At 36.3% G+C, this 24,196-nt stretch overlaps 1 protein-coding gene across 1 annotated transcript in view; it reads right to left on the bottom strand.

The window, feature by feature from the left end:
* Window positions 1-24,196, bottom strand: part of LOC150083829 (uncharacterized) — a 607,249-nt gene that overhangs the window by 224,737 nt on the left and 358,316 nt on the right. Inside the window, exons 34-38 of the mRNA XM_090375392.1 lie at window positions 16,537-16,590; window positions 15,505-15,558; window positions 10,711-10,800; window positions 1,584-1,637; window positions 1,247-1,300 (exon numbers count right to left, since the gene is read on the bottom strand). Of these exons, the coding sequence (XP_090231518.1) occupies window positions 1,247-1,300; window positions 1,584-1,637; window positions 10,711-10,800; window positions 15,505-15,558; window positions 16,537-16,590 (306 nt within the window). The remainder of the gene's footprint in view (window positions 1-1,246; window positions 1,301-1,583; window positions 1,638-10,710; window positions 10,801-15,504; window positions 15,559-16,536; window positions 16,591-24,196) is intronic.

Consider the following 24,196-nt stretch of genomic DNA (forward strand, 5'->3'; position numbering starts at 1 on the left):
GTTCAACTACAATCAATCGCTCTTTTAAGAAAATTGCTTTCAAATCACTATAGAATCGCTTTAGTCACTCGCTTGGCACTCGGGGCCTGTTCAGGCAGGTGGTCAGTCGGAAATGGTCTGGGGGCATGTTCTACTGGCACACCTTGGGACCTCTGGTACATCTAGATGCATTTCTGAATGGTCCAGGTTGCATGTCCATCCTTGCAGACCATTTGCATCTCTTCATGGTCATCATGCACCCACAGGGCAATGGACTCTTCCAGCAGGAAAATGCAGCTCCCCACAGAGCCATGGTAACTAGAACATGGTTTGAAGAGCATTCCGCAGATTTTGCCATCATGGAATGGCCTTCCCGTTCACCAGACATGAACCCTGTGGAGCATCTTTGGGATGCTGTGGAAAGGTCCTTTCGAGCTTTGGATCCTCTATCCAGGAATGTGACAGAATCATGGACAGCTGTGCAGCAAGCATGGATGGAAATACCTGTGAAATGCTTTCGTGAACTAGTGGACTCAATGCCTCGCCATGTGACTACCCTTATCCAGGCAAAAGGTGGGCCTACCCATTACTAGGTGGGTATCCCATGATTTCTGTCCACTCAGTGTACAGTAGCTGACTTTCCTCTTCCCTCTCAATGCTAAATGTTTAGTTTTTTGAGCGATCCATGTACAATTAATGTTTCATTGATGTGTTTTTTATTACATCTATAAGTGAGGTGAGACAAACAAGAAACTGAACATCTACATTAAGAGGGAAGAGGAAAGGCAGCAACTTATTTAATTGCCTAAATGACAGAACATACCACAAAAGAGAAAATACACTTAGTTATCAACACTTTGCAAACCATTGCAGTAGCCAGCTGCAATGATTTGCACAGCCTCCTTTACGAGATACAAAGTTTACTCTTTTTTTTTTTTTTTTTTTCTTGGTAGTTGTTGGCGCATTGGCTTCTGTGGCCGTAATGCACCTCCTAAGGTTTTTGCAGTACTTTGATCCAAGCCCGAAGCGGGATTGGAACCCGCGACCTTTGGGTTGCCAGGCAGGCACTTTACCCACCCGGCTAGCCAGGTAGGCAAGTTTACTTCTACTAGTGTTTATTGTGAAACTCATGTTTTGCTATTAATTGTATTTTTTTATATCCCTCAGGGTACATGATCACTCATGTTATATTTGAAACTGTGGTATAACAAGTGCGGTATATTGAGGTTGCACTGTAACTTAAAGAACAACAGAATTAGGTACCTACTTTTTCTCCTGGTGGGCCAGGATCTCCTGGTAGACCCATTGATCCTTTCTCTCCCTAATAGAAAAATTATATGAATATCAAAAATCTCTTAGTAGTATTTTCAATAAAAAATATTACATTACAAATTCATTTAATAGAATTCATTTTAAATTCATTTGCACTGAATTTAGCTACTCCAAATTCAGTGTAAATAATAAAACTGCATTCCAATCCAAATTTTTTATATAATATAAAGATGTATGGTCTTTATCTATAACAAGGAATAAATAAGGAATGCTACACTGATTTCAAATGTTTATGATTAAAAAATCAACAGATAGAAAAACTGGATATTTACTGTTGGACCAGGAGGGCCAGGAGGTCCAATGTCACCTTTAAGTCCAGGAATACCCTATTAAAAATCAATTATCATGAATTAACATACAGAACGTCATAAAAAAATAATTAAAAGCATCAAAAAGCATTCAGCTCTATATGCAAAATTGGTGTGTAAAATATTCAAGTCTGTTAAATATCTAACAGTCTCTGAAAATACACTGATGTGTTTTCAAAGAGACAAAATTCTATATGCTTAATGCTATCCTAGATTAGATTTAGACCAATATTGACATAATAAGAATGATGTCAGTACTGGTATTAGCCACATACTGCAAGGAAGCCATAGGCTTTTAATGCACTGGACCATAAAAAAAAAAATAAAAAAAAAATAATCAACAATAACAACAAAAGAATAAAATAATAATAATCAACAATAACAACAAAAGAATAAAATAATAATAATAATACACACACACACAAAAAAATAATAAAATTATAAAGGAAGATATAAAAAATAAAAAATACATAAAAAGTAGATAGATAAGAAAAAGAGTAATTAAGTGCTTCCCTCCTCGTGTAGATTAATATGCAGTTGACCTTTGAATTTTTTCAAACTGTTAAGCCTCAACTACCAGCAGAGGTAATGTACTCAGGAATCAATAGCTCTCTGGCCAAAAGAAAACTTCCTAAAATCCAGTCTAAACCTCTTCCCCCATAATTTGAATTATGGTCCCTAGTTCTGGAATCCTTTATAAGGGGAAAAATTTCATCTTCCTTCATTTTACTAACCCCATCTGAGGACTTTATAGACCTCAACCAGGTCCCCTCTAAGGTGTCTGGTTGCCAAGCTGTGTAGTCCATATAAAGTCATAAAGTCTTTCCTCATATGGTTACCCTTTTGCAGATCTCACCATATGGAGTTGCCCATCTTTGGACTCTTTTTAAGAAGCTCGATGTCTTTTTTTGTAGATGAGGTCTCCTACAAAATCAGTGATAGGATACCATGGGCTTTCCTGGCCACCTGTTTACATTGACTGGAGGACTACATATCTGCCCGAATCATAACTCTTAGATCCCCTTTGAGGAATTGCAGCCCCAATACATTTGGGGCTGCTATTCCCCAAGTGTAAGAGCTTGCATTTTTCTGCATTTTCCATTCTTGCAGCCTGTCTAAATCATTCAAAAGGAGCACTTTGGGATATTTTGGATAGTCTTTGTATCATCTACAAATTTTGACTTCATGCCTCTATCCACCTCATCAATATCATTAATGAAAATTAGAACAAGTGGTCCAAGAACCAATTTTTGGAGGATCCCACTTCTGACATCAATCTAAAGATTATCCATTAATCACAACCCTCTGTCTCCTGCCCTGCAACCATGCTGCAATTCATCTCTTAGAATCTTGCCCGTGATTCCAACATGTTCCAGCTTATACAGTAACCTCGCATGATGGATGGACTTAGTCAAAAACTTGCAAAAATCCAAATAAAATATGTCAAAATTATTCCCTACACCTAGCTCAGGATAATATGTCAAAATGTCAAAATAGCTAACTAGATTAGTTAAATATGATTTGACCTTAAAAAAACCATGTCGTGTGTCATTCAGAATGCTATTTCTATCCAAATGTTCCTGGACTGCTTGCTTCATCATTGATTCCAAGATTAAAACCAATAATTTTCCTACCACTGAAGTCAGACTAACCACTTCTGCAGTTACTTACTGCATTCTAAGAATTGTCTTTATGTACTAGCAGCACATCAACACTTTGATGATCCAAAGGAATCTCAGTCCAAAGTTGCCCTCATAATCAGTCTCAATGATTCAATGCACTTACTAGCCACCACCCTCAATTAATGCATATATGCCATCAACTCCAGGAGCCTTACTGGCCTTTAGGCTCAAAAGTTTTTTTAATAAACAATCATCTGTAATTTTGAAATCCCTAATTTCATATGTCATAGCCTCACTCACCCAGCCTTTCCTTACCAGGTCTTTATCAATAAATTAAGAATAATAAGCTGTTAAAAATACCTTAGGTGATTTCATACTCTGTGGTAATTTTGATAACTTATTACACTTGATACTATTCATATTAAAACAACTAAAATATTCTCAGAAAAATCTAAATGCTTGTATTATGAGGGGTTTTGGAAAAGTAAGGTAACACATTTTTTTTTTCTTAATAATGGTGAAAGGGAATGAGAGAAATGCAGTGGACAGATAGACCTGTTAATAACACTCAAAAAGACTGCCAGAGTAGTGTTGCAGTACTGTCGCCTCACAGCAGATTCCAGTTGCAAAATGGCGGCTACCGTGTGAGTGTGGTCCAAAACAGGTGTTCGTGAAGTTATTTGCTTTTTGTAAGCAAAAGGGTCTTCACCAAGTGACATTCACTGTGAACTGGTTGCTGTGTATGACAAAAAAGGTGATGACAAAGAAGCAGGTGTGTTTTTGGTGCAATGAATTTAAAGCAGGCTGTGTTGACATTGAAGATCGACATTTGGTGGTGAGGCCTTCAACGTTTTGTGCATTAAGGGCATCGTTCTTGAAAACAGGCGAGTGAAACTGTGTGAAATTGCACAAATAGTGAACTTGAGTAAGTCGACTGTTCACAAAATTGTTCATGATGTCCTTGGCTTTCTAAAGGTGTGCTGCTGCTGGGTGCCCTAACAATTGTCAGAGGAGGACAAAGCAAAACGCATGGAGATGTGTCTGGAGAACCTGTTGCGATACAGCAACGAAGGAGAGGATTTTCTCGCTCACATATTCACAGCAGACGAAACATGGGTTCATCACTTTACCCGAGAGAGCAAACAAGACTCCATGACCTGGAAACATCCACAAGCTCCTGTGTGCAAAAAATTCAAAACTGTTCCCAGTGTCCAAAAAGTCATGGCCACAGTGTTCTGGGATCAAGAAGGCATTCTGTTGGTGGATTTTTGCCGATGGAACAATCAATGCACAGCTTTACTGTGTAACATTGGAAAAACTGAAAGCCAACATTCAACACAAACAACCAGGACTCCTGACAAGCGGCATGATTTTGTTGCATGACAATGCAACTCCACACACTGCCCACCCCACTCGTGAGTGGTTGTGCCATAATCATTGGGGAACTCTGTCACATCCTTCCCCCCACAGCCCAGACTTAGCACCTTCAGACTTTCATTTGTTTGGCCCTCTGAAAAAACACCTTTCAGGAAAACATTTCACCATGGATGAGGAAGTTCATCAGGCGGTGCCATGTTGGTTACTGCATGTGGGCACAGACTTCTTCAGTACTGGTATTGATAAACTGATCCATTGTTGGGACAAGTGAATCAATAAAACTGGAGACTTTGTGGAGAAGTAGTGCATGTTCACTTATTTCTTGGTGTGTAATTTCAACTTCGTATTATTAAACATCATTGAGAGAAAAAATGCATTACCTTACTTTTCGGAAACCCCTCGCAGCTACTCTTATTACATAAAGTTAATTTTGTTTCCTTTATTATCCATGACATCACTACATTTTTCCATTGGACATCCGCCATTTCCTGTGCCTATGTTGGTACCATAACACCAACATAGGCATTTACAGTGCCTATGCTATTATGGTAAAGAAGCCGATTCAATCATTTCTAGGATTTTTTCTTTGTTTGTTTGCATTAGTCTTCTTTTCTGCTGGTATCTGATATATCCATTTCAAGTTAGTTCCATTTACATCTGAATATCCACTATAAATTTTGTGGATTTTCCTTCTTATAGGTAAACACTGTAACACACCTTTCTGCTGTGCTACTTTATTCACCTAAAAGGATGGATACTACTGGTCTGCTTATGTTTTCAACACTAGTAATTCTGGTTAAAATCTGTGGAATGGCCTAACCATTTATTTATATTATTAATTTTTATTTATATTTAGCCTTTTATTGACTTAATTGTTATATTAAATTATTTTCTATAAGTAGCTTATAGACCTAGACAAGCTCCTTGATTTATTTTGAATTTTGATAGCGTGATTTTGAAAGTTAATTAATACTTAAGTGTCTGTAGATTTACTGTTTGTAACTTGCCGCCATTGTTATATGATACAACGTATATCCCGAACTAGATAGCATAAGGTTTAAGGTAAAACTAGATAGAGAAACACGTAGCACAGTATTAGAAATCTGTTAACTTCGTATATTATAGTATTGTTGTCGTTGTTATTTGGTTTTTAGGAGCATTAGCAACTAAGGCCATATTGCTCCTGGATATGCGGTGGTCATTCCCTGACCTTTCCGCATCCTCCGTATTTGGTGGTGACGGGCTCGAACCCCGGTCTAATCAAGAAGCGTGTGCTATGCACTGCTGCCCCTTCCCACCTGGCTACGGAGGCACCTTATTATAGTATTATCAATTAATCAGTAAAATTTATTAATCTTAACGTCACTGTTTTGCCAAAGTGACGTTAGTCACTTTGGCAGAGGAATTACTCAATTAAATTGTACTTTTTAACTAAATACATATAACAACTTAGATTTCACAAACATAACATTATTAATTAATACCTATAATGTGATAGGAGATACGGAAGTTCGGTGATAATACTCAATACTGAAAAAATATATATATGTACAGTGTTATAACTGCATTGGGATATAAGTTTAGGGTTATAATTTTGTATTGAAATTGAAATTTTATTTGAAATTGGATCTAAATCATGACTCAGACCAGAGCAGCAAAGGCTCAAGCTAATGGGAGTGCTGTAGCTCAGGGGAGAACTGAGGGGGAGACAGTTGTCCTATGAATCACAGCCTTTTAAAATGCACTGCTTGTTTGATGTTTATGGAGCAATCAGGGACAGGGACATGATAATGCCAAGGGGAATGTCTTTGTGTGTGCATGATGCAAAGAGTGTGAGGAAATCAGGCGACAACTAAACGCTGTTATGGGCCTATATGAGAGCTTGAAGGACAGGGTGGATGCCTTGGAAGGATCTAAATTGAGTGGCCCCTCAAGCTCTGGCATTAATGACCACATCAATGCCAGAGCTTGCACTTGAACATTGTGCAACACAGCGGGAATCCCCAAGACAGAATGCTCTGGTCCCACAGGAACTAGTAGTTGTTGGTAAATCTATTGTCAGGGAAGTGGGAAACGTATTCTGCATGGGCACAAAAGGTGATATTGTTGTACATGGTGGCACTAATGATATTAACTTTAGGAGACCGGTGGAATTACTTAACAAGTACAGGTCACTGTTGAAAAAGTGCATGAATTAGGGCTGAATTTGAAAGTGTCTGCAATTCTGCCCAGACACGATAGGAGGGAGTATATGATGAGAGCCTTCGATCAAATCGGCCCTGGAAAGATTGTGCAAGGCTCAAGGGGTAGAATTTTTTTCAGCCTGGTCTGTACTTGTTAACAGGAGAGATTGCTTCTACAGGGATAGGATACACTTAAATAGAAAGGGTGCAAGAATATTTGCTGATGCTATCGAGGCAGTGTTAGGTGGGTCGAAAAACTGCTAGTTTGAGGGGATACAAGGACTAATAGATTAACAGTAGCCACTGGCAGAGGTGATAGTGATTCTTGCACTGCTTCTATTGGAATGAGCAGAAACCTGGAAAACAAGATGCAGGATATTTCAGAGACTGCTGGGATTCATTGCGGAACAAGTAAATACATGGGCTATGTTAGGGTAGCTAAGAATAGGAACAGGTGCATGTATACTTGCGTGTACACCAATGCTAAGAGAATATCAGGATTAATATCCAAGTTTGCAGATCATACAAAGGTTGGCAGCTGGCAGCAGGGTTGTTAATGACACTAATGACAGTATGCTGATGCAACAGGATCTAGAAAAGTTGAGTAGATATGCTGAGAGGTGGCAACTGAAGCTTAACATTGACAAATGTAAAGTACTGCATATGGGAAGCAGTAACCCCAGAGTAACGTATCAACTGTGTGGTACTACACTGACAGTGGTAGAGAATGAAAAGGACCTGGAAGTAATTGTGCAGGCAGATATGAAGTTTTCTGAGCAGTGCAGACGGTCTGTAAGAGTAGCTCATGGTGTCTTGTCAATGATATACAGGAATTCTTCTAGCAGGGATAAGGAGGTGATTATTCCCTTGTATAAGGCAATGGTCAGGCCACACCTTGAGTACTGTATACAGGTCTGGAGGCCTCATTTCAAGAAGGGGATGTAGAGCTGCTGGACCGAGTACAGAGAAGGGCAACAAGATTAGTGAATGGAACAAAGGATTGTGCTTACGAAGAAAGGCTTAAGTTTTGCAAATTACAGTGTCTGGAGACTAGGCACTGGCGAGGTGATCTGATAGAGGTGCATAAAGCCTTGAATGGTTTGAGCATGCTCAATGCCAATGGGATTCTTCCTCTTGCTCAGAATAATCACCTGAGAGGGCATAAATTCGAATTGAGGAAAAACAGTTGTAGGAAGTTTGCCTTTAGCCAGCATGTGGTTGCTTGCTGGAACAAACTTCCATCTGTCGTAGAAGTTGATAGCTTAAACAGATTTAAGGCAGAACTAGACAAACATTTGGAGTGAGTGGATTGGTGAAATGAGAAGGGTGTTTTTTTTTTTTTTTTTTGGCTGATGCTATATAGGCTTGCTTTCTTGCATCATGTGCCTTTACTAATGCTAATGCTAACCAGCTGACTAGTTTGGTTTGTGGAGGAGAAGCTTCATAATCGTAAGCACTGTCTGCTGTATTTTTTTTTTTTCTAGTGTCTTAGAATTATTCTCTCATTTCAATAATAAAATGGCAAAATAATACTAAGGAAGCAAGGCATATGTAACATTTATTATAAAATAAGCACTGTCGCCTTATTTTCTGTTTTTTCTATTTCTTCAATAGTATTTATCTAATGCTATTGTTTTGTTTTATAGCACCTCTTCAATTTTACAGTGCCACTTCAGCTGGGGCTAATTTAAGCCCCAACTGAAGAAGCCTTTAAAAATTTCTTAAATCACAACAAAGATCAGATCCCAGAAGCCATGTTTCATTCCATATAGTGAGCAACATAAAAATCTGGTTTGAGGAAAATATACTCCAACAAGTCCAGGCATTAATCTCATCAAAAACCTTTGGAAGAACTGGAATGCTGAATCAGGGCATGGCCAATATGCTTCTTTTCTATGCTGAACTGGCAATTGCACTAAAGATGGAATAGATGCAAATGAATATTTTCGGCCAGTTCCTTTTTTTTGCTAATAAAAGGAACTAGTTCAAAGGGTTCCACAACTGATGTGTGCCATCACTAAGTTGAAAGAAGGCCATGCACCATATTAACTTTTTCATAAAAATGTATGCTTATCCAAATGTGATCATCATGTTTATCTAAATCTGAACACTTTTGGTAGTAGACGAGTGAACTGTATTGTTTCTGCCTGTGATTCTGACTATTTTCACTGTCTATAGTCAGTAGCACACTGACTGCAGGCAGTGTGCTACTGCAACAGAATCTATAAAATTTGGGCAGATGTGCTGAGAAGTGGCAACTGAAGTTTAACATTGACAAATGCAAAGTACTGCATATGGGTAGAAGTAATCCCAGAGGAACGTACCAATTGTGTGGTACTACACTTAACATGGTAGAAAATGAAAACGACCTGGGAGTAATCGTGCAGTCAGATATGAAGTTTTCTGAGCAACGCAGACAGGCTGGAAGAGCAGGTCATGGGGTTTTGTCAATGATATAGAGGAATTTTGCTAGCAGGGATTATCCCTTTGTATAGGGCAATGGTCAGGCCATGCCTTGAGTACTGCACACAGGTCTGGAGGCCTCATTTTAGGAAGGATGTAGTTTTGCTTGAGTGTGTACAGTGAAGGGCAACAAGATTGGTGAGGGGAATGAAGGGATCCTCTTACCAAGAGAGGCTTAAGTTCTGCAAATTGCAGCGTCTGGAGACTAGGCACCTGCGAGGTGATCTGATTGAGTTGTATAAGGCCTTGAACGGGTTGAGCACGTTGAATTCTGAATTCTGCTTGCTCAGATTATGAACCTGAGGGGGCATAATTCAAATTGAAGAAAGACAGTTGTAGAACAGATATGCAGAAATTTGCCTTTGGCCAGGGGGTGGTTAACTGCTGGAACAAACTTCAATCTGTCATTGTGGAAGTTGATAGCTTATATAAATTCAAGGAGGAACTGGACAAACATTTAGAGGGAATGGTTGTATAATTTTTTTTTTTTTTGGCTGATGCTACATAAGCTCATATGCTTGCTTTCTTGCATCACATGCCTCTATTACTATTACTATGAAACTGGATGTTTTTTGTTTGCTATTTTTTTTTGTACACCTATGAAATATAAAATTTTAAATTGCTGCAAGAGAAATTTTAAGTGTATAACATTTGTTAAAATCAAAAAAAAAAAAAAAAAAAAAACAGTAAGATTGTTGTCTATAGCCAATTTCATTATGATATAGTACCACATCCCTAACACTGCATATATATATTAAATTTCACAAAAACTTAAATTGATTAATTAATTAAAGGTGACATTTTAAATCATTAAGTGATAGCAGTGTGAGCTGAAATAATAATTTCAGAGTAAACAACCAAAAATCAAAAGGGGGGGGCAGTTGAACTCTTCGATACATCACCACATTTATCATCTTCCCTATTCCTACTAGCATTTTGTTGTGGGGATAAATTTTGTATACTCAAAAATAATAAATAAGAAATGGCAACGCGCACACACACACACACACCTGCTCACTCAGTACCTTTGTCAGAAATTTTAGACCAAATACAATATTCTATAAGTACTACAGCCTGAACATTCAACCGCAGTAGTATGCAACTATTTTCTCTTCCTGAAACTAGAAAAAAAATCCTAAAAGGGAAAAGATTTGCTAATGATATGAAAACTATAAAACAATACACAACAAAGCAGCTTTTAGTGATTTCAAAAACTACTTTTCTGAGAATTTCAACCAATTACAGAAACATTGGGAAAAATAGGTAGCTGAAGGAGTACACATCAAAGGAGTTAAACCATAAGCACTATCAATATTTTTTTGAGCAGCCTTGCATCTATATTTCAGTTAGTAATGTGAGAGTTTTTTAAATGAGATTTTAAAATCTAAGTAAGATTATGGTTATAGACACAGTTCTCTGAAAACTGAATATGTAAAATTTACTTACAGTAGATCCAGGAAGTCCTCTGTCTCCTGGAAACCCTGGAGCACCTTGGGTGCCTGGTGGTCCTTTCTCACCTGGAAGACCGGAAGGTCCCTAAACAGAAAAATTAAGTAAATAAAGAAGAAAAAAAATAAATAAAATTAATACATGCTGCATAAATTTAATACATAAACTGAAAAAATTTTAATACAAAAAAAACTGATACATTTGATAATAAATTTTTTGATAAATTTCGAAAATATTTTGATAAATAGCAAAAAAATTTTTGGATAATGTATTTAAATTTGTCAATTTAATACAAAATTATTTTAATTTTGACAGAACATTTATGTATATGCATAAACGCACTACAGAATTTTAGTATTAACATTATAGAATCCCCTCTATAGTAGAAGTAATGACAGCTGAAAGTTGACATAAAACTATGCCAACATATATGAGGTTTATCCAATGCTGTTTTATATTTTTATCATAATTAATGATTATGAGACCATGATTTCATGTTTTACAGCTAAAATTAGTCTAATATATACTGTACCACTTTGGTAATTCAAAAATGAGATAAATGAAATTATGGGCAGTCCTCCCCCCTCATCTCTCACTTCCCCCTTCCCTTCCTCCATTCCAGCTACTGTAATGTGAATTAAGATCTGAAAGTGAATTACAAAATAGATCAACATTTACATTTTTGAAATAAATTTTTAAATGTCACAAGTCAGAAGGTCATTACACTCCATTCTGCTTTGTGTCACACGAACCTGAATTATATATTTTTATATTTTAAATTTTTTTAGTAGGGGGAACCCTCTACCCCATTCTTCAGCATTTTTGATTCGTTTTCCATTAATACAAAGAGATTTTTAGCTGCTTTCAATTGTCCATGTGAAAAACATGGTGATGTCAAGTCAACACCAACCTTAGATAATGCTTGACCTTGACTTTTGTTTATTGTCATACTAAAAGCCAATTTCACAGGAAACTGTATTCATTGAAAAATGAAGTTATATTCCCCTTCGTTTGAATACATATGAATCTTGTGAAATATATGCTTTCGATCCAGCTCTGTCACCTGTGACGTGTTCACAAACCAAACATTTCTTCCTTATTTCCACTACATGTAGTCTTGTGATATAAAAGTAGTCTTTTGTTTTTTGTATCATTCCTTTCTTAATTGTGAAGCCTTTACCTTATTATTTTTATATTTTTCAATAATCGCTTTGTTTTCATCAATATCAAGATTTTTGAAGGTCTTTTATTTTCTTCTCAGCCTTTTTGATATGATCTTTCTCTTTTCTATTACTGCCATTATTAACAATATTGCTAATAGCTGAAGCAACTTTTAAAAAAATTGAATCATTGCCATGAGACATGTAGAACTCTAAAAATCAAAAGCACTATAAAAATTCTTTTATATATAGAAAAATTTAAAGACTGTAAAAAGTTAAGAGTTTGTAAAAGCGTCCTTGAGACAGACCTGTCAATCACTTTGTCGTAGTATGATGCAACAGCAGTTAGCCTTGCCTTGAAGAAAGCAAAAAGTGCGCAAGTGAAAAAGCAAAATATTCTTTTATATATATAGATATCTTGAAAATTTTTATAATCCAAGAGCAGATAATTTCAAAATAAAAAAAAAGAAAATTTTATTAAACTTTTATAACATGTTTCACAATTAGTGAAAAATCTGATCCCATGATCATCTGAATGTAGCAAACCAACATATGATTTTCACTTTTCTATTTAATCTTTTGTTCCTTTTCATGACTTCGTAAACTTGTCTAGTGAAATTTCATTACTTACAGACTTTTACCTTCTAACTGCTTTCATTTATTGCAATCAGAGGCAGTTAACTAATGCTATTTATGCTTTCTAATATACAAAGATAAACAGTACCACAAGGGAAAGTCCTCTCCAGCCTCCTCTTTACTGCCATTATCTCCCCTTTTATAATCCAGAGACCAGATATATTTTCTTATGCTGACGATTTAAAAATACTGACTACCATCCAAACAAATGCAAACCCCAATATGATCACAGAGGAAATCAACAGTGTGCTCCTCGCACTAGTAGGCCACCTCAAACAATTTGGCCTTAATATCAACCCAGCAAAGTCTGAGTGCCTGCTCTACTCCTTGAAGAAAGAGCCCACAACTATCTTGACAAAGATTAATGCGGTATCCATACTTTTTGTTTCATATCATTTAAATTTGGCGATGGTTTTTGACACAAAGCTGACATTTAACCATCACAACAAAAAACTCATTAGGTGAGTGGTACACCTGAAATGGAGAGCGAAGCAGCATCTTCATTACATCTCAGACAAGGTTACTGCAACAAAATATGTCAGGACCATCATATACCCCTCACTACTTTATGCAGCAGAAATCTGGTTCGCAGCAGCACCTGCGAACACAAAACCCATCTGGGCAGCAGAGTTGGCTCCTCAAGTGGGTAACCTACAAACACAGGATACCCCCAAGTACATACAACTGAAATGGCCCTGGCCCTGGGAATTCCCTGGCTGCCCTCTCTCACTGAACAAAGGAGACTGGTAATCACGATAAAGATGCTGACTGGTCTCATCACATCTCCTTCATTCTGGGATCTCTGTGGCTGGAGGATTCCACGAGCCCAGCTCTGAGCCACCTCAACAATTTGCCCTTTTCACTCATGCCTCCACTTATCAGATCACTTCCTACCCTACCAGATGCTCAGAAGAATCCAGGGCATCGATGCCAACTCAAGAGAAATTTGCTGTTAACAAAGGAGACTGCCTATAGTGTTAACCAACACTATAGGAAGGGGATTCTGAATCCCACACATCCTATGCCCTCCAATCACTCAGCATAGACAGAGTGCATCCTCAAAGCAATCTAGTTACATGCAAATTCATCCCAGCTTCTCTCCAGTAAGGAATAGTCGAGGAATGTCCAGACAGTCTGCAAAATGAAAAGCCTTCTCTTCATCGCATCCAAGCCAACATGCCCTGCACTTGCCACTTTAATGCTCCAATTAATTACTGGGCATACCGGGAAAGGAGCCAGTGGTGTGTGTGTGTATCAACTGCCTCTGTTCATGCTGTTTTCTCCCACGAGCTGCAAAGATGAAAATTGGGACTTTCAAGCATCATTTTGTTAATTTAATCTAAATGTTACGTTACACCAGTATTTATTTAATTTTATTTCATTTAATGTAATTTTTATGTCACCTAATGCCATTATGGAAGTCATTGTATCGTCTTATTACTGTATTATGTCACTTGATGTTATTTTATTTAATTTGTTTTATGTCCTATATCACTTAATTGCAATTTATTTATTTCTGTAATATATCTGCCTGTTATCATCTCTATAAGTTTTAGCCCCTGGCCTTTTGGCCGTGAAGGGACATTGAAACACAATCCAGTCATGTGACTGTCACAATTGAAAGTGGTACAATAAAAGATTCTCTCTCACTCTCTTTTTTACTAGCACACAGTAATCACAAAGTGCATTCCCTCTGACTACTCAAAGAAATGCACTTTTGAGTTGACAAGAAAAACTAATTTGTTTAAATATCATATAAAATCATTAATGATGTAATATAAAGTGTCAGCAATATCTACCAGAATAACAGACAACTCTAACCACTCATTCTAATACTGTTAATATTTTCTTCACCGACAACCTTTCAAAGTACACAGCAGACATTATCTATCTTCTGAGTATGCACCTTTGACCATACAGGATAATGATCTTTTCTTTCATGGAGCCCCTTCTCAGTCATTATCAGCCTTGCTTAGAATTATAATAATACCAAATGGACAATCAACAGAATCTGTGTTCCTGTTTTTGCTTTCCCAGATTCGCTGTTTCTTAAAAGCTTCCTCTGATAACAGCATGAAATAATTCATTATGTTTGCCATTTATATTATATTAAACATGAACTAAAGCAATTAAACTTGAGAAGGACATCACACGACATACTACTAGGTAATATTTACAATAAGACAATTTTCAATGTGAATTAGTTTGATCATTTTTTTTTGGAATGCAAAGGACAATTGGAAAATTGCTTCCCATTACTACTATTATAGGTCATTGATAACAATTAAAACACAAATACATATACTGTAATTCAGTTATTCAAATCACAGCAAAACTAAACTGAATCCAATCATTATTAAGTCGCTCTTCACTGAGTAAAGAGTTGATGACCAGCAGTACAAAATCACTGCCAACAAAAAACTGTTCTCTTTTTACTGTCAACTATCTAGAACATTCTTAATTTTGCAATGTTCACCATCTATTACACCAAGAAGTTTCCTGAATAGCAATGCTGTAATTTCCCTTGATCAAGATAGATTATAGAAAAACTTTTAATCAATTATATGTCATCTGCATATACAGATGGCATATAATTGATGTTTCTAGCTACTACCAGCCTTTGACTGATAGTACAAAGACTGATTTGTAGTATTCCAAGAAATTTCCAGGCTCTCTACTTAGTACAAAAACTTTAATTACTGGGAAAAAAAATATATATTCAAACCAGAATCTGGTTTAGATTAGTAAAAATTCATATCAACATAGGTTCAAGATTGCAGTTGCACTATATTTCTGGATCTCAAAAATTATAATTTTAGTTCTAGTTGCTCTTGTATAATTATCCACACTGCTATTCATCATCATCCATTTGTCTTCTCCAAAGAAACAATTAGTTATAACAATAAAGCTATAAATTACTACAGATACAGTTTTAGACATAATAGAACAAAAATAAAAGTACAGCAGAGTTTAGAATGATGTGAATTAAACTTACAGGGGGTCCCTCTTTTCCTGCAGGTCCTGGAAGTCCTGATTCTCCTGGAAGGCCCTAACCATTTAAATATGATTTAAATTTTAAATGTTTTCCCTCAAGTTAGCTCAATTAAATTAAATGAGATTTCATTTAAGCACACAACAGGTTTCTAAAATGTTAACTGATTATCATTAACTAAAGGAATGCAACACAATAACTTAATACTAATTAATTAGTATAAGTAACTACTTAATACTTTTTTTTTTTTTTTTTTGTCCTCACTTTTTCCCATTATATATGGGGGTCAGCATTTTTACTGTTTTGTTATGTAATTTTTACGGCCGGATGCTTTTCCTGATGCCAACCCTCACCCTTTATCCGGGCTGGGGATATACGGTGGTCATTCCCTAACATTCCGCATTCTCCGTATTTGGCGGTCAAGGGCTCGAACCCCGGTCTAATCAAGAAGCGTGTGCTACGCACTACTGCTCCTGCCCACCTGGCTACGGAGGTGCCATTAAGTAACCACTTAATACTAAAATATATTAATTAGTATTAAGTAACTACTTAATACTAATTAATATACTTTTGCGATTAATCTGTTCTAAATCTGCACAAGTAGAGACTTAGAACAGATAATTTAGAATAGATTTAGGTCATGCTACTAGACATAAAACACAGTTAAACACGTTATAAAGTATCTAACGAGATTTTAAAAAAGGAAATATTAAATATAAAATAAAAAAATTAGAAGATAAAAGTTAAATAAAAGAAAATATTAATGATAACCAGATTTGTGTGTTAAAACTAGGATTAAGTTAATATTAAAATTAGCAAGATGCAGTCTTGCTATTTTTATTATTAACAAAGATCTAGCAAAATATTAGTTGGGCTATAATTAATATTATAAATAGAATTAAGTAAATAAATGAAATTAAAAAACTAAATTAAAAAGTAAGGAGAGAAACAATGTGTAGAAAAAAATAATCATGTTAAAACAGCAACAACCTATTAGCCTGAATTTTAATAAAATATCAAAGTAGGCATACTTACAGGAACTCCTGGAGACCCAATGTCACCTGATGGTCCAGGTTCTCCAGGTGGACCCTAAAAATTAATCATTGAATAAATCAGCCAATATTACTATCATTAATAATCAATTATTATTTATTAAAACTAAGGAAAAACATATCTGATGAGATAAAAATATTAATATTTAGAGTGATATTTCTAAAACAGAAATACATTTAACATAAAAGTGGAATGGTAAACTTTTATTCGGTAATAATATTTCCTCTATAGATATCTGCCATTTTTAATACTTATTTATTCAACATATCACTGCTAATTTTATAGAGGCTACTGCATCACTTTGATATGTTTAACAAAGGAAAAAGAACACACATCTATTGATTTCTATTGGTAAAAGAACACACATCTATAGGTTGCCAGGGCAGATCATGGAGTCCTGTCAATAATTTATAGGAATTTTTCAAGCAGGGACAGGGAGGTGATTATCCCATTATACAAGGCAATGGTCAGGCCACACCTAGAGTACTATGTACAGGTCTGGAGGCCTCATTTTAGGAAGGATGTAGAGTTGCTAGAACGAATACAAAGAAGGGCAACAAGATTGGTGAGGGGAACAAAGGTGTGCTCTTATGTAGGAAGGCTTAAGTTCTGCAAATTGCAGTGCCTGGAGAGAAAGCACCTGCGAGGTGATCTGATTGAGGTGTATAACGTCTTGAATGGGTTGAGCAAGCTGAATGCTGATGGAATTCTTTCGCTTGCTCAGATTAAGAACCTGAGGGGTCCCAATTCAAATTGAGGAAAGATTGTAGAATAGATGTGCAGAAATTTGCCTTTAGCCTGAGGGGGCACAGATTCAAATTGAGGAAAGACAATAGTAGAATAGATGTGCAGAAATTTGCCTTTAGTTGATTGGTGGAACAGACTTCCATCTTTTGTTGTGGAAGTTGATAGCCTAAATAAATTTAAGGCTGAGCTGGACAGGCATTTGGAACGAATGGAGGGGTGAAATGGGAGGTTTTTTTATTTTTTTTTGGCTCATGTTGCATAAGCTTGCTTTCTTGCATCATATGCCTCTACTAATGCTAATGTTTCTTTTTTTCCTCTAAACTAAGGCAAATGAAAATTTACATGTGAAATACACAAATTGCTTGCAATTTCAGCTCTATTACATGTTTTATAAGAAACAAAGTCTCAGAAAAAAATATTTTCCAAAGCCTAAAAATATTCAAATTCAATCCTCCTAAAAACTTTATCCTGTGCTATTTTGAAGATGAGTATACAATTATGTTCAAAACCACAAGAATTCCAGACAAAACGTAGGTTCATTTACTTGGAAGGAAAAATAAATTCCTATTACCTGTTAAATGTGTACAAATCTCACATCTGCCTTAGGAATATTGTTCCCACATTTTAAGCAGGTATTTCTAAAACTCCTCGACTCCCTCCAAAATAGAAGACTTAGGTTTAATCAATGATTCCTCTCTCATGAACTCATTCCACTCCATTTCACATTTTTGATATGGTTTCCTGGAGAAAAATGTCATAGACATGGTTTTTCTAAATTGATATCCATAATTTAACCACTTTCTTGCAAACTACCCTTGCATCAGCCAGCAGTAACTGTTCTTTACAATGAAATTAAATCCTGCAAAAACTTGTGAAATTTTAACACTTTCATCAGCCACCAGGAACCATTATTTATAATGAAATTACAACCTACATAAATTTTCAGCTAATGTAAACAAATTTCCCTAAGCTTCCCACCTCTCACACAAGCAACCACCATTTATTTGCAAGACTGTTTCTGGAGGGGGGGGGGGGGTTGATGGCTGTTGTTTATGAGTTTTATAGCACAAGGGTGATAAGGCCATACTGATCCCCTGGGGGGATAGGCTGCCTGAACATTAAAAACAAATAGTTCTCCCCCCCCCATTTTTTTTTCTTACTTACACTAAATACTTTTACTAGTTTCAAAAATTTTTAATGCTGCTTTTACTTTCCAACAGATATAGAAAGAAAATAATGTTATCTTGGAAAATTAAAACTGAAATAAAAAATATCAAGTTACGCTCAGAAATTTTAATCATTAAAGACAAAAAAATAAAGTATTTATTTTATTTGTTAGTCATGGTCCGGACAACAAATAAGTAGTTATTTCCATTAATCTATATTATTTATTTGCTGCTGATCAGAAAGCAAAGAGCACTTGGAAACATCTGAACCATGGAAATTCCAGTTAATATGTAGGTTTTTTTAAGGGCTGTGCTCAGATAAAATATGTGGTACATCACTCACTACTATTTTTGCAAAGTCAGCTCCACTGATAATGCAAGGCATCCACAGCAAATCTGCAATGAATGGCACTCAATAGTTTCATGAAACATTACACTGCCAAATGACTGCTCGCTCTTCTTATTATTGCAAATTCGAAATAAACATATTAAATTATCCCCATTTTCTTTACTTAATCAAAAACAACAGTTTCTTTATGACAGGTTAGGTTAAGAAAAGAGTAAGAAACATGAGCAAATATATCAAAAGCAATCCTTTTACCACTACAAATCTCATCTCATGCAAATGGTCATGAGATGAAAGCTGATGTTAGTAGTAGTAGTAGTAGTGGCATGTGATGCAAGAAAGCAAATGTATGAACTTATGCAGCATCAGCCAAAAAAAAAAAAAAAAAAATCACAACATTCCCTCCAAATGCCTGTCCAGTTCCTCCTTAAATTTATTCAACCTATCAACTTCCACAACAACAGATGGAAGTTTGTTCCAGCAATTAACCACCCGCTGGTTAAAGGCAAATTTCCGCACATCTAATCTACATCTGTCTTTTCTTAATTTGAATTTATGCCCCCTTAGGTTCGTAATCTGAACAAGTGGAAGGATCCCATCAGAATTCAGCGTGCTGAACCCATTCAAGGCCTTATACACCTCAATCAGATCACTACATAGGTGCCTAGTCTCCAGCCACTGCAATTTGCAGAACTTAAGCCTCTCTTGATAAGAGGATCCCTTCATTCCCCTCACCAATCTTGTTGCCCTTCTCTGTACACACTCAAGTAAATCTACATCCTTCCTAAAATGAGGCCTCCAGACCTGTACGCAGTACTCAAGGCGTGGCCTGACCATTGCTTTATACAGAGGGATAATCACCTCCTTTTCCCTGCTAGCAAAATTCCTATATATCATTGACAAAACCCCATGACCTGCCCTGGCAGATTGTCTGCATTGCTCAGAAAACTTCATATCTGCCTGCACAATTACTCCCAGGTCTTTTTCATTTTCTACCACCTTAAGTGTAGTACCACACAGTTGGTACGTTTCTCTGGGGCTACTTCTACCCATATGCAGTACTTTGCATTTGTCAAGGTTAAACTTCAGTTGCCACTTCTTAGCCCATCTGCCCAAATTATCTAAATCCTGTTGCAGTAGCACACTGCCATTACTGTCATTAACAAACCTGCCAACCTTTGTATCATCTGCAAACTTCGACACTAAGCCTGGTATACCTTCATCAATATCATTGATAAATATACAAAACAACAGTGGACCCAACACCGAACCCTGTGGTTTGTTTGTTTGTTATTTGCTTTTTAGGAGCATTAGCAACTAAGGCCATATTGCTCCGGGATATGCGGTGGTCATTCCCTGACCTTTCCGCATCCTCCGTATTTGGTGGTGACGGGCTCGAACCCCGGTCTAATCAAGAAGCGTGTGCTACGCACTGCTGCTCCTTCCCACCTGGCTACGGAGGCGCCCCGAACCCTGTGGGACTCCACTAATAACATTAGTCCAAGAAGAGCAGCACCCATTGATTACCACCCTCTGTCTTCTCCCACTTAACCATCCTTTTATCCATTGTAGCAACTTACCCTTAATACCATTCTGTTAGTTCTCATTGACTTTCACTAATTATGACTGATAGATGGTCATCTCCTGTTTTAAGTAAATTGTGGGGGGGGGGGAAGCTTGCTGAGCATAATTTATAAATCAAAAAGAATATGACACATTTTGCTGAGAATTGACTCTTGCTATGAACTGCAAATTTTTTCAATTCTTTCTTCATAAAGTAACTATACATGTGTCTTCTTCATCTAGAAACTGGGTACTTTTGTGAGGAGATATAATTGAGGTGTTTTAAGGCTTTGAATGGATTAAGCTAAATGTTGAGATGGCAACCTTATGCTTGCTCAGTGAACATACATGGTGGGGGAGAGATGTATAAATTCAAAATGAGAAAAGATGGCTACGGGATAGATTTGTAAAAGTTTTCTGTCAGCTAGTAGGTAGTTGGAGTCAAATGTCCATCTGGTATTATGGAAATGAGTACTTTGAACAAATTTAAGGAAGAACTAGATAAATTATTAGTGCAGATGGACAGGTAATGTGGGAAGTTTTTTTTTTATGTGAAAACATCTTTGGCAGCATCGACTAAATTTCGGACTGAAGTCTGAAACCATTTCTCATTTCCATTTCACGAATATGTGAAACAGAAATGATGCAAATTACATCACTTCCTAAATGACGCTAATGCACTCACTAATGATGATTCAATACAGTAAATAGTGAGTGTGAGCATAAAACGTTACATCATTATTTTGGACTGAAGTAAAACCAATTGGTATGTAAATGAAAAATGCAAGACCAAAATGATGCTAACTCAGTCACTACTATTGATTCGGTAGAGTAAGTAGCGGGTGTGAACATAAAACGTTACATCAAAATATTTCAGACTGAAGTAAAACCGATCGGTAATGAAAATGCGGGACGACATTTAGGAAGTAGTGGGCATGAGCATAAAAACATTACACTGTTAATAACTTCGGTTCTAGCTGTTTGATTTTAAAATGGTTCTGATTTTCATCAAAGATGTTTTCACATAAAACATCCTTCACGTGTACAGGGTATGCACACTTTTTTTTTTTTTTTTGATGCTACATAAACTTGTTTTCTTGCATCATTTTTGGCTACTAATACTAAAATAGTCCTCCTACCAAAAGGGTTCTGCAAATTGCAGCATCTGTAAACTATGCACCTGTGAGATCTAACAGAGATATTTAAGGCTCTGAACACATTGAGTAAGCTAAAGGTTGGTGGCATCATTACTCTTTCTCAGCCAAAAACAGAAATTTAAATTAAGGAAGGAAGGTTATGGGATGTATGGAAATTTGCTTTCAGCCAGAGAGTAGTTGTCTCATATTAAAGTATATTAACAAAAAGTATTAATTCTTGGAAAAGTATATTTTATTGCTAATGTTCCTTTTCTAATTATTTATCCTAAAATGGAAGCAACAGTGGGTTTTTTTACCATTCAGAATGATATACTTTTATATTTAGATAGTGTTATTTTTGCCTGATATGAAAGTTTCATTTTGATAATAGTTTTGTTGAAAATGTTCTGAAAGCCTCATAGTGAATTCTCCCCAACCTTACACTTCATGGACAAGGCATTGATTCTCAATGAAATTTATCATATTGGTTTTTAATTTATAAATGCCACTCTGAAACTTTTTTCTTTACAACTGTCAGCAACAGTACTGAATTCATGTTCTCACCATGGACTGCTAGCAGAAGATATAAGATTTCCAGATGTAAAACACGATTGGACATGAATAGATTATAGTTTCTGTTTTCTTTGGAATTCATGTCCAATCATGTTTGACAGCTGGAAATCCCTTTAAACAAATCTAATTTTTCAATCCGCAAAAGAACACACTAACTTCTAAAGTAGATATCATCTTTTAAGCGCATAAAATAAGATATTGTTGTACACGTTGGCACTAATGATATTAAAAGTAACAAATCCGAGGACTTAATAAGTACAGGGCAATGTTACAAAAAATTTGCAAGTTAGGATTAAATTTGAATGTATCTACAATTCTGCCCAGATACGATAGGAGGGAGTACATGTTCAGAGCCTTATCAATTCAAAATGGCCATGGAAATACTGGGCAAGGCTCATGGGGTAGAGTTTTTCTCACAGTGGTCTGTGTAAACATGATAAGACAGTGTTAAGAGGGTCAGAAAACTGCTAGCTTTGGGGGATACACAGACTAATAGATTAACTAAAACTGCTGCTTCTATTGGAACATGCAACAGCCTGGAAAGCAAGGTTTTGGGGATTTCAAGCCTTGCTGTGGGTCATCATAGAACAAGTGAATACATGGGCTGTGTTAGGGTAATTAAGAGTAAGAACAAGTGCATATATTCATGCATGTACACTATTGGTAGAAGCATAGTAAACAAATTGAAGTACTGATTAAGTCATCAAATGAAGACATAGGAATATCAGTGACATAATATCAGTGCAGATGGCTGTCATGACAGCTCATTTGGTTTTGTCAATGATATACATAAAATTTGCTAGTAAGGACAAGGAGGTGATTATCCCATTGTTCAAGGCAATGAACAATTAGGCTGTATCTTGAGTATGCATACAGGTGTGGAGGCTTCATTTTAGGAAGAATGTAATCTGCTGGAACACGTTCATAGAAGTTCAACGAGATTAGTGAAGGGGACAAAAGGGAAGGTGGTCTTACTAAGAAAGTCATCAGTTCTGCAAATTGCAGCATGTGGAGACTAAGTGCATGCAAGGTGATCTGATTGAGCTGTTTAAGCTTTGAATGGATTGAGCAAACTCGATGCTGATGGCATTCTTCCTCTTGCTCAGACTACACATGAGGGGCATAAATTCAAATTGAGGGAGGATGGTTGCAGGATAAATGTGCTTAAGTTCACCTTCAGCCAATCTGTATGGTTGATTGTTGGAAAAAAATTTCAGCTGTTGTTGTAGAATTGGGTAGTTTGAATAATTTCAAGGAAGAACTAGACAAATTATTGGAGGGGTTGGACAGGTGATGTGGAAGGTTTTTATTATATTTTTTTTTTTCTGATGTTTTACAAGCTTGCTTTCTTGTATCATTATTTCACTAATCATATGCAATGCATACACAGCTACACAGCTCATCGAATGTAGCAAAAGAATATACTCGCTATCCATATATCAATATTAATATTAATTTAATTAATATTAATTAGTAATAGCTATCTAGTACAAGGAAGCCAGAGGCTTTTGCTGCACTGGCTGGAAAAAAAAAATGAGTAGATAAGAAAATACAAATTATTGGCTTCCCTCCTCACACATGTAACTATTATTTTGCCTTTGAATTTATTCAAACTGTCAGCCTCAACTATCCATGAAGGCAACCTGTTCCAGTGATGAACGATTTTCTTGCTAAAAGAACGCTTCCTACAATCTAGTCTAAACCTCTCCCCTGTAATTTCAATTTATGCTCATGAATTCTGTAATTCCCTATAACAGTGAAAATTCCATCTTCATTCCTTTTACTAACAACTCTCAGAGCCTTATAAACCTCAATCAGGTCACCTCTAAGGTGACTGGTTGCCAAGCTCTGTAGTCCACATAGTATTGTCACCCATTTGTCGTTCTTGCCATGCAAGCTGCCTATCTTTATACCGTTTCAAGAAGCCGAATGTCTTTTTTCAGATGAGTTCTCCATATTTAAACACAGTATTCCAACTGTGGTCTTAGAACTGCTTTATACAGTGGAACTATGACCTCCATATCTCTATAGGATAACATTTGATAAATCATTGATAGAAAACCATGGACTTTCCTGGCTGCTTGTTTATGGGGAGTACAATGTGTACAGAA

The sequence above is a fragment of the Mastigoproctus giganteus genome, chromosome 6 (assembly GCF_048544385.1).
Source record: "Mastigoproctus giganteus isolate SK-2022 chromosome 6, ASM4854438v1, whole genome shotgun sequence".
NCBI lineage: Eukaryota > Metazoa > Arthropoda > Arachnida > Uropygi > Thelyphonidae > Mastigoproctus > Mastigoproctus giganteus.